At 42.1% G+C, this 12,746-nt stretch overlaps 1 protein-coding gene across 3 annotated transcripts in view; it reads left to right on the top strand.

Annotated features, from left to right (window-relative positions):
• Positions 1-12,746, top strand: part of ccser1 (coiled-coil serine-rich protein 1) — a 188,315-nt gene that overhangs the window by 97,984 nt on the left and 77,585 nt on the right. For all 3 annotated transcript variants that reach the window (XM_079516555.1, XM_079516556.1, XM_079516554.1), the window contains exons 10-11: positions 5,758-5,835; positions 9,652-9,732. In XM_079516555.1, coding sequence (XP_079372681.1) covers positions 5,758-5,835; positions 9,652-9,732 — 159 coding nt within the window. The remainder of the gene's footprint in view (positions 1-5,757; positions 5,836-9,651; positions 9,733-12,746) is intronic.

Genomic DNA, 12,746 nt, shown 5'->3' with positions numbered 1-12,746 from the left:
GGCCTAGTGGTCCAGGCGCATGCCACTATATGCACTATACTAGGCTATTGGTTTTGGTTAAGTCAGCTCAATGTGATGGTGGGCAAGCTTCAAATGTTTAAAGAAGGGCAGAGCTAACTTTTTTTTACACCCTCATGTAAAGGTAAAATGTAATGAAATTGAAATAATTACTCCAAACGAGAACTATGCCACGTCCATTCCCATGCTCATTGCTCTGTGCTCACACACTGCATACCGATTGCTGAGTAAACTGTAACAAGAGCATCTATACAAAGGCATGTGAAGTGGGTGCACTGGCTTTGATCAGATTCAGCCCCATTGAGGCTCTTCTATTCATATTACAAGTACAATCTTGTGTCCCAGCTTTAGTAGCAAGTAGTACGTTCTTGAAAGATTGGTTGGAAGGGTACATTATGGTTAATCAAGTCAGGCTCACTTAAAGTGTGCACATGTTTTGATAACCCTGTTTCTCCCCAGGAAGTGTAAATGTATGTCTCTTGTCCGATTTTATTAGATTTAATACTCTTTCTCCCATTTTAGTGGTTGTTTGGTCTTTTTGTTTTGCTATTGAGACAGATATCAGCTCAGAGCAGAGGGTCAGAGCACTTTTTCAGATTAGATGTGCGTGTGTGTGTGTATGTGTCTGTGAAAGAGAGGGGCTCTGCGTAAGTATGTGCGTGCCTGCATGTGTGCGTGTGCTTGTGCGTGCGGTGTGCATTTTTGGCTTCTGCCCACACAAACCAATAGAATGGCATCAAAAGAAGCGATAAAAGTGCAAGGCCAGGTTGCTCTATCGTCGGTCATCACACAGAGGTCACACAAACAAATAAAGACCCTTGTCATTGGGTGGTGTTCTGTCTAGGTGATGTGTGCTCCATCCTTCCCTCAGTGTCCTTTCTGTTTTTCCATACCTCTTTCACACTCTCCTTTGTACTCCGACTTGTCTACCATCCACATAAGCCAATACTATCTACTGAGTTTAGTTTTCTGAAAGGTGAAGGAACCCATGCCCATTGCCCACAGTACATGCGTGTGCGCACGCACACACACACACACACACACACACACACACACACACACACACACACACATACACACACACACACACACACACACACACACACACACACACACACACACACACACACACACACATGCTCTCTCTCTCTCACTCACTTTGCCTCATTTTTGTTTTGTCTGTAGCTACAACTTCTGGTCCATTTTATGTCTGATGTGACCTATAAAGATCACAATCAAAATCCATTTCCCCCATACATTCTGAGCATGTCATATAGGCAAACATTCGGCAAACATAGCCAATATGTATGCTCACAACGGATAGCGTTGCAACATGTTGTGATCTTGTAAATCAGCTTTTTTGGGAGAAAATAATTTGGGGGCCTAGTATAGAGCCCTGGGCACTCCGGTAAACTAATTATATAGAGTGGTTAAGTGTGGAGGCGTGCATCTGTCTTCCCCAGGCCATTATATTCCCCCAACAGCATGTCCAACACCTACCATGATACCATGTTGATAGATACGGCCAATTAAAAATAAAATGTGTCCAAAACTTGTCAAATAGGCATTATTTACAGTTTACATAACTTTAGCTCGGTAGGGTCCTGGGCAGACCTAAATATGGACGGAGTGTCTTTGACATTGAAATGGGGATGTATAACTGGGCATTTTTAATGGGTGGATTTGACCTTCAGTCTTGAAATGGGGGAAGAGAGTTAGGGTGTTCAGCACAAACAAACAATTAACTTGAAGCCAATATGTGTGTCCTTGTATTCTTGCTTGAACAGTCCATTCCAAATTAACTGAATATAAGTGCAGAAAATGGGCCATTCATTGTCTGAAATGTGGAGAGGAACTGCAGTGATTTTGCAGTACCTCCCCACAGCTATTTCTTCCATGCGATGTTTTCACATTTCATGCTTGTTCATCTTTGAGAAATAATGTCCCAGTAGAGTAGAGACTCTCTCTCTCTCTCTCTCTCTCTCTCTCTCTCTCTCTCTCTCTATCTCTCTCTCTCTCGCTCTCTAAACACATTGTAAGTATTTAGAGATCCTAAAACTGTTTATTCTCATAATGAGTATGTTTTTGGGTAACATTGCGCAAAAAAACAGAAAACAAAACTACATTCAAAACAATGTGTAACTAGAAAAAGTGCTCCTCAGAGCCCAGGTCTCCGCCAGGTCAGGTAGGTTATTGTGTGCCAGCAATGTAGGTAGGTAGGTAGGTAGGTAGGTAGGTAGTGAGGTAGGTAGGGAGGTAGGTAGGTAGGTAGGTAGGTAGGTAGGTATAGGTATAGGTATGACCGAACAAGCAACCAAATCTCACTCAAATTGGTACACATTATCTCTGTAGTCATGTGATCAAGATGTATCTGTCAGATCTTTCGGATTCTATTCCGATTGACCACGATTGCCTTCCAAATTTTGCTTGAGAGGCCCGTTTTGCACGACTGCTATGACCTCTGGGCCAACTTTGCACGCACACTCCCAGTAGGCCAAGGAAGAATCTCCTCTCATTTCTTTTCTTGAAATCGGCCAGTTATAGATTGTTTTCTTATAGATTTTGTCAAAAACTCACATAAATCAATTATGTCTGAAGTCATGTGATCAAATCTGTCACATTTCTCGTATTCAATTCCAAAGTTTGTGGGGGTGTCCCGTTTTGCCACACATGATGAATGAAACTTTGCACACTCATTCCCAATAAGCCTCCATCTTGAAATTTCAAATCTCATCATGGTGGCGCTTCACATTTTGGCCTATAACTCTTGCACCGTCGTACACTCAACCTATTTTTTCCATTGATTCCTTGGATCATGACCCTTATAAACTTATATAGGCCCCTTTTGTGCCATATTATGTTTTCAGCTATAGTGCGTTTTCTTCAAAACACACGCTAGATAACACAAGTTAGATTTTTCAGATCCCATTCCAATTGGCTATGACGGCTTTCCAGAGTTCGCGGGCTGTAGGCAACCCGGCCTGGTGGAGACCTGTGTTCCGAGGAGCACACTTTTCTAGTCTTTTTATATCTACTGTATGCAAAGTTTCTGTGAAATGGTACTGGCTATCTGCTACTGTGGGTGTACTCCTGGTAACAAGGTTTATATTGCACAAATCCAACAGCAGCAGCCAGTTTTATTTCACAATCCATATGTCTGTTACACTCACTCATGTGCTCTGTCATTATTCATTCTGCCAATGCAAGTCCCCCCTTCCACATATTCCGTTCCCCCTGGACTATAACGAACAGTTCTAAATTTGAAAAAAGAATAATCTTTACCTCTGCCTATGCTGATGTGCAATTTCAGATTGATAGGCCAACCGGCTGATGAGAAAAATGGATGTAGACCGTTTTTCTTTTCTTTTTTTGTACAATAGGAAACTAGGAATCATTACAAGTCACCTTCAAATGTCTACAAAGCATCATTTCTGTGATGTAATACTTGCATGAGCACAGGTTTATTTTTATTGTTTTGAGTAACATGTAGGAACTGTGTCAGGGTGGCTGTGTGTTAGAGAGGTCATTCAAAGACCACAGTAGTGTTGCTATAATATAGTTCCCTGTGCTGTCTCTTTAACTCTCTCTCTCTCTCTCTGGTTCTTTAGTTAGATGGCTCCCCATGGTCTCTAACCATCATGCTCTGCCTCAGGGTCTCTCTGTCCTCTCTGCTTCTCACTCATGTTCCTCTTCTCCAGTGTTTCCACTCCTCCCTCCCTCTCATTTGCCCCTGGTTCTCATCCCCTTTTTTCCTTGCCTCCGCTGATGTCCTTGAAGTGGCGGTATCTCTTCCCTCACTCCCATTCCTACTCCACTTCATATACTTTCTCCCCCTATATTTTGCCCCCTATCCCTATCCCTCTCTCGCTCGCAGCGGTTGCGGCAAGACCCGCCCTATACGGCACTGTTTAATGTAAAATATTTTGTGTGTGACTGATGACAAAGTCAACAGTATGTATATCCATAACAAGCAAGCAGCACACTAGCAGACAATACACTAGTTCTTTCTTTCAATCATTTTATTATTTTATTAGGCCTATTATTATTATTTCCACAATCTGATACACAGATACGCCGGCTACTTTCTAATGTTTTGATAATTTGCGCGACAGATGTACAGTATGCATGTGTTATAGAGTTTCATGTGACAAGCTTAAACTAGTGTATTTAAGAAGAAGATGATCAGGTAACATAATTGTGAAAATAATAATAATACAATGATTGAAAGAAATAACTAGTGTATTGTCTGCTATAGCGTGCTGCTTGCTTATGTTATGGATATACATACTGTTGACTTTTACAACTTTGTCATCAGTAATTAAACAAAAAATCACACCCGTGTGAACTGAGTGGTGCAAGGTCTTATATAGCCTGATCAGCTGTGGTCTGACGTAATGTCAATGACCATAGCAACCATGCTCGTTTTTTTGGTACGAACACGGGTACACGGGTACAAAGCCAGTTGTTGGAGTGGTTTGCACCACTCAAAAATACACTCACAAATACATTGCATTAAACAGTGCTGCAGGGCGGGTTTTTGCGCAACCCTATCGGCATTGGAATATAGGCAATAAGGCAGTGTTATGCTTACTGTACAATATGTGAAGACATTGAGGGTGGGATAATAAACCTAGAACTTTGGCATAGTACTGTCTAGTCTAGTCATTTGGAGCTTGCGTGTGCTGTGAGACCCAGAACAAAGCTGTCTCCAACTCCATGGCCATCGTCTATATATATATATATATATATATACACACATACATACATATATTTCTTTATTACACATAGCCGATGAAACACAGTATGGCAGCCCCCTAGTACTTCCTCCTCCTTCACATTCAATAGATCCTGTGATCTTTTGTGGCCAGATGTAATTTCTGGGGTCTTTTACTATGAAAATGTGCATTTCCCGTTGGTTCGTTGGTCACACCTCCATATATGGACATGCCTCGTGACATCATCAGGGATCTCCATATATGGGCATATATGTAGTCCCACAAAGCCGACCAGTGCCGTGACAAATGCATCAACGGACCTAGCATTGTCGCGATTCTGCAACTTCTCCGTAACCTCCTTGAGCGTCTCAGAAGGGGGCTCATACTTGGTGAGGTACTGGATCATGGCATGGTGGCTTGTGACCAGCTTGATGTCCATGTTGGCGCGCCAGCACAGGAATCTGTCTTAATCGGGTAGTTATTCATCAGCGGATCATTTTGCACTGGGACATAGACGACATCGCCAGGGGCCCTTCTCCATATATGGGAAAGTCAATATATGACCATATTGTGACAGCTTCGTGATAACCAGTGTGGTTGCCGCAACGCGAGTCACACTTGCAAATGAATGAAGTTGGTACAACACATGGATCTCCATATGTGGAGCTGACTATCATCAACTGGATCTCCATATATGAAGATCATGACACTGACCTCATCAAACCCTGGATAGCCATACATGGCTTGACATACTAGATCTGCATATATGGAGCCGGCCAGCAACTCTACATCTGACCTCACTGACACTAGAACAAATTGTTTTAATAAAGGCTTTCCTTTTTTCACTAGTTATTGTAAAATTACATTTTGTCATACGTCTGTGTTGCTCGCCGGAAATAATTCCACTGAAAAACAGTTATCGAACACATTTTCACAAAACACCACCAGCAAACTTGCAAATGGCCATTTTTCAGGTGTACTCATGCAGTGAGTAACATGATTTATTTACCGTTTGTGTGTATAGGATCCAGCCAGAGAGGAAGCATTGCTGCAACAGCTGAGGGAGAAAGACGAACTGATCCTCCGGCTTCAGACTGAACTGGTGAGAGATGAACACACACACACACACACACACACACACACACACACACACACACACACACACACACACACACACACACACACACACACACACACACACACAGAGATACTTTAACAGATACTGTACACATATTTACAATTTACAATTTAGGCATTTAGCAGACGCTCTTAATCCAGAGCGACTTACATTAAGCAATAACAAAAGCATGGCATACATCACATATATAAAAAGTAGTTATCATGAATCATGCGTAGACTAAGAACGTAACAGTGGAGTATCTATGTAAACTATACATACTATACTATATAATATATTATACATGTGTACTATAAAGTGCTATGACTACATAAAGTGCAATTCTAGAGCTGTCTACGTAACAAGCTATAAGTCTGTTTAAAATACTATTTAAGTCTACATAATGTGCTATCTAAGGGGCTAGGCTAGGGCAAGTGCTACGGGCCATGGTGGAGTCTGAAGAGGTGGGTTTTCAGACTACGGCGGAAGATTGGGAGTGAGGCTGCAGTTCTGACTGTGATGGGAAGTGCATTCCATAGTTTTGGAGCCAGAAGGGAGAAGAGTTTGGGACGTGTGGAGCGTTGTCCCGGCGTTTTTAGTGAAGGTACCTCCAGCTTCCCTGCGTTGGCTGATCTGAGTGCGCGGGAGGGTTTGTAGGGTACGATCATACTTGTGAGATATGGGGGGGCCATGCCTTTGGTTGCTTTGAATGCCAGCATCAGAGTTTTGTATTCTGTGCGGGCAGCGACCGGGAGCCAATGGAGGGAGCGGAGAAGGGGGGTGACGTGTGAGAATTTTGGCTGGTTGAAGACCAAGCGGGCTGCGGCATTTTGGATCAGTTGGAGGGGCTTAAGTGCACATGCCGGTAGGCCAGTAAGGAGGGAGTTACAATAGTCAAGTTTTGACAAGACTGTTGTCTGGATTAGGAGCTGGGCTGACTCCTGGGTGAGGAACGGTCTAATTCGTCGTATGTTGTAGAGTGTAAACCTACAGGATCTAGTGACATATCTAACCATATTTAACCTTAACACAGTGCTTCGCAGCTGAAGATCTCCACTTGAAAATCTCCAAAGTGTTCACGACCCGCCCATGATCTGACCACTTATAGGCTCGTGTGAACTTTTCAAAAATAAGTTAACTTAACTTTAAGACCTTAAATATCTCTTAACCTTAGGAGTTTTTTTTCTAACCTCATTACATTGCAATGACCTGAGTTAAAATCATACTCACATCTTGCATGTCCTGAAAAAAGAAATACCAGAAAGGTTGCTGGCTTTGTCCTTCACGTTGGAGGGTCGAGTTTTCACCAAGTTTTCATAAATAGTTTCAAATGCTGGCAGGATTAGCTACAGGTGTGCACAGTCATCATTCTCTATCACGTATCACAGTGCACGGAGACATTTACTCTGCTGCTGAGAGAACACATTCATCTGATAGCTTAATCTGTACCATATCACATCGCTCCGCTTCCTTTCTGGAAAAATGAGAAGGACTTTTCTCCTCAGGTGAGCGGGCAAAGATTCAATGCGATACCATCTCCATGCTTGTCTCTTTGACAATACTGTTGCTTGTTGCTGATGCAAACACTTGCCATACATTCTGTAGATGAGCTGGGTTTTCCTTTTTCTCTTTCCTTTCATAAGTGCATATAGTCACAGGGGAATTGAATTAAACCAAAAAAGTTGAAGTTTAAAATAATAATAATAATAATAATAAAGCGAATGTAAAACACCATAACAATTTATTACAAAACAATTTAAATGTATGTTTTACAGTGTTATTATGAAAATCTTTTCCATTGTTAGATACCAGTAAGTAAGACTATGTTTTTCAGCTAAATTTAAAACCACTGCTTCGATATTACATAGAATGACACCAGCAAACCCATCCTTGCTACAGAATCTATGTTAATATAATACTCCTAGCCTCCTTGCCTAATGCAGCACAATACCAGAGTTATAGTGTCTTGTCTGCAGCCAAGGGAGAAGTATAAATTCATGGAAATGGCTTCTTTGGACAGGGATCGAAATCACTGTGGATCATTTTCGTGTTGGAATATCTTGTATAGCCAAATCAGAATCATATAAAGTAACAAAGCATTCATGTAAAGAATATTGTGATAAAGATGGTGGCGGATCATTTTGGTAAAGTATTCGAGCTCCTTTTTGAAAAAAAATCTTTACAGAGTCAGGTTTCATCAGCCTCTACATCTGGGCAGGTTGTCACAGCGATGTCATGCCAATGGTACCATGCCAGGCCTGAGCTGGTTAATGTGCCAGAGTTATGCCAGTAGTGTGAGCAATGCCAGTCTGACCCAATGGCTTGTGTCCTATTTGGCTCATCAGTCTGGTTCTCACTGATCATTTCTATCTCTGTTTTGTCACTGTCCCTTTGTCTGGCATCGCCCTACAATTCCCTTTCTCGGTCTCTTTACACCACACAGCGACATGTGAATTCAGTGTGTTTGTGTGCATAAACACACAACAGTGCCATGCTCAGTGTATGGTTGCATAATCAATCATAGAATTCTGTGTGTGTGTGTGTGTGTGTGTGTGTGTGTGTGTGTGTGTGTGTGTGTGTGTGTGCGTGTGCGCGTGTGCGCGTGTGCGTGCGCGTTCATGTGCCTGTGTGTGGAAGTGAGAATATATTTGTGGGATTGTTTGTGTCCAAGTGTACTTAAGATGACATTTTGGCCACCATTGCTAAGTTAAAAGTGTGGCATTTTGAGGGAAAGGGCCTCTCTGTGGCTGACACTCTCTGTTCTCTTCCTCTCTGTGTAAATCTGCCAGTGGAAACCTTTTAATTATCTCATAGAAGGACCTCCTAGCATCCCTTGCTTTTCACAGAGGGGTGGCCATAAAATAAGGAAGACCTTTAGCTAACTTTTGTGACACTTTTATGCTACTGATTGTTGACCTGGATATTTCACATGGCTCATTATGCTGTTTTTTATTTAAGTAGTGTAAGAAGGGAATGAAGAAAAAAAAAGTTCCTTGTAGTTCTACTTACTCCCCAAACCCGTAGTATCCATTCTCCTCACTCCATCCTGTTCCAACTGGGTTAATCTATTTTAATCAAGGTTAATGAAATTCCCATATTTTACAATTACTCCAAAATTCTGTGTTGTTCCACTTCATGAGCTAGTTAGCTTAGCACTCGTATTTCAGAATGATTAGTGGGCATAGTAATAAAATGTTCCAGTTGGAGAGAGTGCTAGAGAGAGTCCTGTGATGTGCAAGGTTCGAAACCTGCCTCTTAAAAAGGACTATAATCATCCTTAGGCGATGCAAATGCAGGTTAAAAGCCAAGTTAAAAGTGGCTGTATTTTGAAGGAACAGGCCAGCACTCTTCTCTCGCTGCCTACGTGTGTAAATCTGCCAGTGGAAACCTATTAATTATCTGCTATAGAAGGACCTCCTAGCTGGTTGGCCAGCACTTGCTGTCACTTTTTATGAGTCCCTGCCTCTCTGCCAGTGCACTTTGTGCAGGGACGGACCATGCTTCACGCGCAATTATTTTGCAACTATTTTACGACCTCTCGGATTTCCAGGACAGGTGCCGGTGGGGGGTTAGTTAGTTTGTGGTCTTGGGTATTTGCTATTTTCTAGGGATATATATATATAAGCAAGTAATTTAGGCAGAAACCAACAGGTTATCTATGGCAGTGGCATTAGTGTCCTCTTTGACCATCATTAAAAGCTTTGAAAATCATTTAGCCATGTTGTGTTTTTAATGTTGCTAATACTGTTGGTTTTGAGAGATTTTTGGCATAACTAATGGTGCTTTCTCTTGTGTGTGCAGGAAAGTGCCAAATTCGCTTTGAGGACTAAAGACTGCCAAATGACTGACCGCACAACACAGACTGAATACACTGGACCAGAGGTGAGACACACAAATGCGAGTATATACATACACGCACACACGCATGCACAAAACATGAGCACAATGCTAGTAGGCATCACACCTTCGGGTGTATGTTCAGCATACCGTACCAGTGTGGTGTACAGTACAATGCCGCTCAAACCCCCTCTATCTCATTTCACCTCCTGCATTGTACTCCTCTTCTTTAACAATTCCTCTTCACTCTAGGCACGATCAGCCATCCACATATCACTGCTTTCTACCTCCATTCATCCTCCCATACCTCCTCCCCAACTCCCTTCCTTTCCTCCCTTCCACCCCTTCGTTGCATCGTTTTTTACCACATCCTTACACTTGTTTTCCTCTAAAAATGTTGTGTGTCGTCGCTGACATTCGCATAGTAGTTCACTCCCCATCCCTCCCATTCTTCCTCCAATTCCCAGAGTGCTGAGAGTGAATGCTGCTTCCTGCATCCCCAGCACTCTCAGCTGACATGGCCTCTTTGGCTTCGCTAGGGGCTGACAGAAAGGGAACACAGCGGGCATAATGGATGACTGTCTAAAAATGGCTGCCCATAATAGAAACAGGAGCAAAGCTTTGAGTCGGTTTCTTTCATTTTTCCTCTCAAATTATTATTCAGTTGTTCTTATGCCGCTACCTAAAAACAATTGAGTAATTTACTTGAATTTATTTTTAGTAAATAAAATGTGCTGACCTCATCACATTTGTGATGACGGCTATGGCCGTTTTTATCTGAAGGAGTGTTTTTCGTGCAAAACTAATGCTTGCAATGGATTCAGAATCAAGAAAACCCCCTAGTTTGACATGTCACATGCTACTTAAAGCATAATGGAATTTTGAAAAGTTTGCCTTATATAGGTTGTCAATGGTACCCCAGCTTATTATGCTATTATGCTTCTTTTTTTTTTTTTTGGCTTGGTCTTTCCTTCTTTAGTGATCCTAGACCGGATCGCTCATCCGTGCTGACATTCACCTCCCTTATACAGGCTGACTAAAAAGCTGAATAACTCGAAATCTAAGGAGCTCTCCATGGTTTGGATAAAACGTGCAATGTTCGGAGGTCTTTGCTGATTATCCAGTGATCTAGATGGGAACATTGGCGCTTTCTAGAGCAAGGATGGCTTAATTTTAGCTCGCTAGCATTGACGCTATTTATTTAGCGTGGCAGCGGTGGCCGAACGGATAGCGGCGCGGTCTAGATACCGGAAGGTTCCCAGTTCCCAGTTCGAACCAGCCGTCCGACACGTTAAAATTACCACCGCTGAAATGCCCTTGAACAAGGCATCAACCACTACGATGAAATGTGTTCTATGAGCAGGGCCTGGCTGGAAACAAGTTCTTGAGCTTAGCCCAGATACCCTGGGTAAATATAGATTTCATTTCATTTCATTTCATTTCATTTCATTAGCATCTAAGATGGCCGCCCAAACAGGATGTGAATCCAGCGTGTGTCACACTACAAACGGCTCGGCAGTCTGCGGTTGCGGCTCTGCGTCCACCAGGTGGCAGCAGATGGGTTAACCCATCTAACCACATAACACGTTAGCCTATTGCTGCCGTGTTAAGTGGTCAGATGGGTGGGCCCCGTGCCTTGGATCAATGGAACTAACTATTTATTGGTATCACAATGAAAACACATGTTCAAGGTTTTTAAAGAAGGAATGACAATTGTATTTATTATTTTATATCATTAAAATCTTAGTGTTGTGACAATTCTTTGGAGGCACACTTGTAATATCTTCACAGCCAACCATTGGGCTCCGGCCTACATGTTGATTACCAGTGGGCTACACTGTTCCTGGCAAAACATAACAAAAAAACAAAGAAAGAACTAGACCTACAAGCTAACAATACGTTGTGAAATGATGCTTAAAATGAAATGCCCAATATGGGGCAACTGGCAATTGGTTAAATCATTTTGTATTTTTGAGGGGCGCTACCCCCTCCTATGCCAAGATTTGTGTGTGCGTGTGTACCCCATAGCGATGATTTGATTGGCTGAGCACGGAATTGAGGATAAAAAGTGAGGACAGAAAATTGAGACACCACAAGTGATTAGCCGGATTGGACTTGAGGATTAAAAGTGAGGATTGTGTTTGGCCGGAATGTGATGATGTATGATGATAAGAGCGCCCCTCACTTCACACGGGTGTGATTTTTTTAAATCCAGTACAGAGGAGGCAAAGATGTGGCCCAAGGCCTATTGCTGTGGAATTGTACAAGTGAGTGGGTGTGTATATGCGTACATACAAATGCACAAGAACATCACAAGCATATGCACACAAGCCAACAACGCACGCACACACACACACACACACACACACACACACACACACACACACACACACACACACACACACACACACACACACACACACACACACACACACAGTCATGCTTGATGATATGTTACAATTTTCTGCTAAGCATCAACTACTGTCTGTAAATATCAGTGGTTTTTGACCTTCCAAATGCAAGGACCATTTTGGACCATTATGTCATTCATTCTGATATTAGATTGCTATATATGCAATTCTTTAACAATGCAAAGTCAGATATTTATCATGAAGGAACCTGCATCATCTTGTAAGTCCCTGCTGTGTCAAGCATCATTCATCAGCTGATCTGATAGGAATCCTTAGAGTCAGTTGGATCATTACTGTAATGAGACCAACTTCATGGAGATCTTCTGCATTAGCGTGATCAATATCTTTGCTTGATCCTGGTTATGTCGACTCTGCAGCGGTTTGGTTCTGTAAAGGTAGACCCATGCACTACAATTTGGCAAGCTTTTTAAGCTTTTTTTTTTAGCTTTTTAAGTAGGTTCTTCAGCATACTATTTGTATTTTCTCTCCCTGGGCAACGGTCTAGTACTGTATTTATATATATTTTTTAAGGTAATGATGATAATGGGTTTGATGGTTGTTAAAATATGCTTTCCATTTATATACTTTTCACATTCCATCTACCTATAATGACAAAACATGATAAATAGAATCTGTTCATCAGGCTCT

This window comes from Electrona antarctica (assembly GCF_951216825.1).
Source record: "Electrona antarctica genome assembly, chromosome: 12".
Lineage (NCBI taxonomy): Eukaryota > Metazoa > Chordata > Actinopteri > Myctophiformes > Myctophidae > Electrona > Electrona antarctica.
This window is presented reverse-complemented; position numbering and strand designations above follow the sequence as displayed.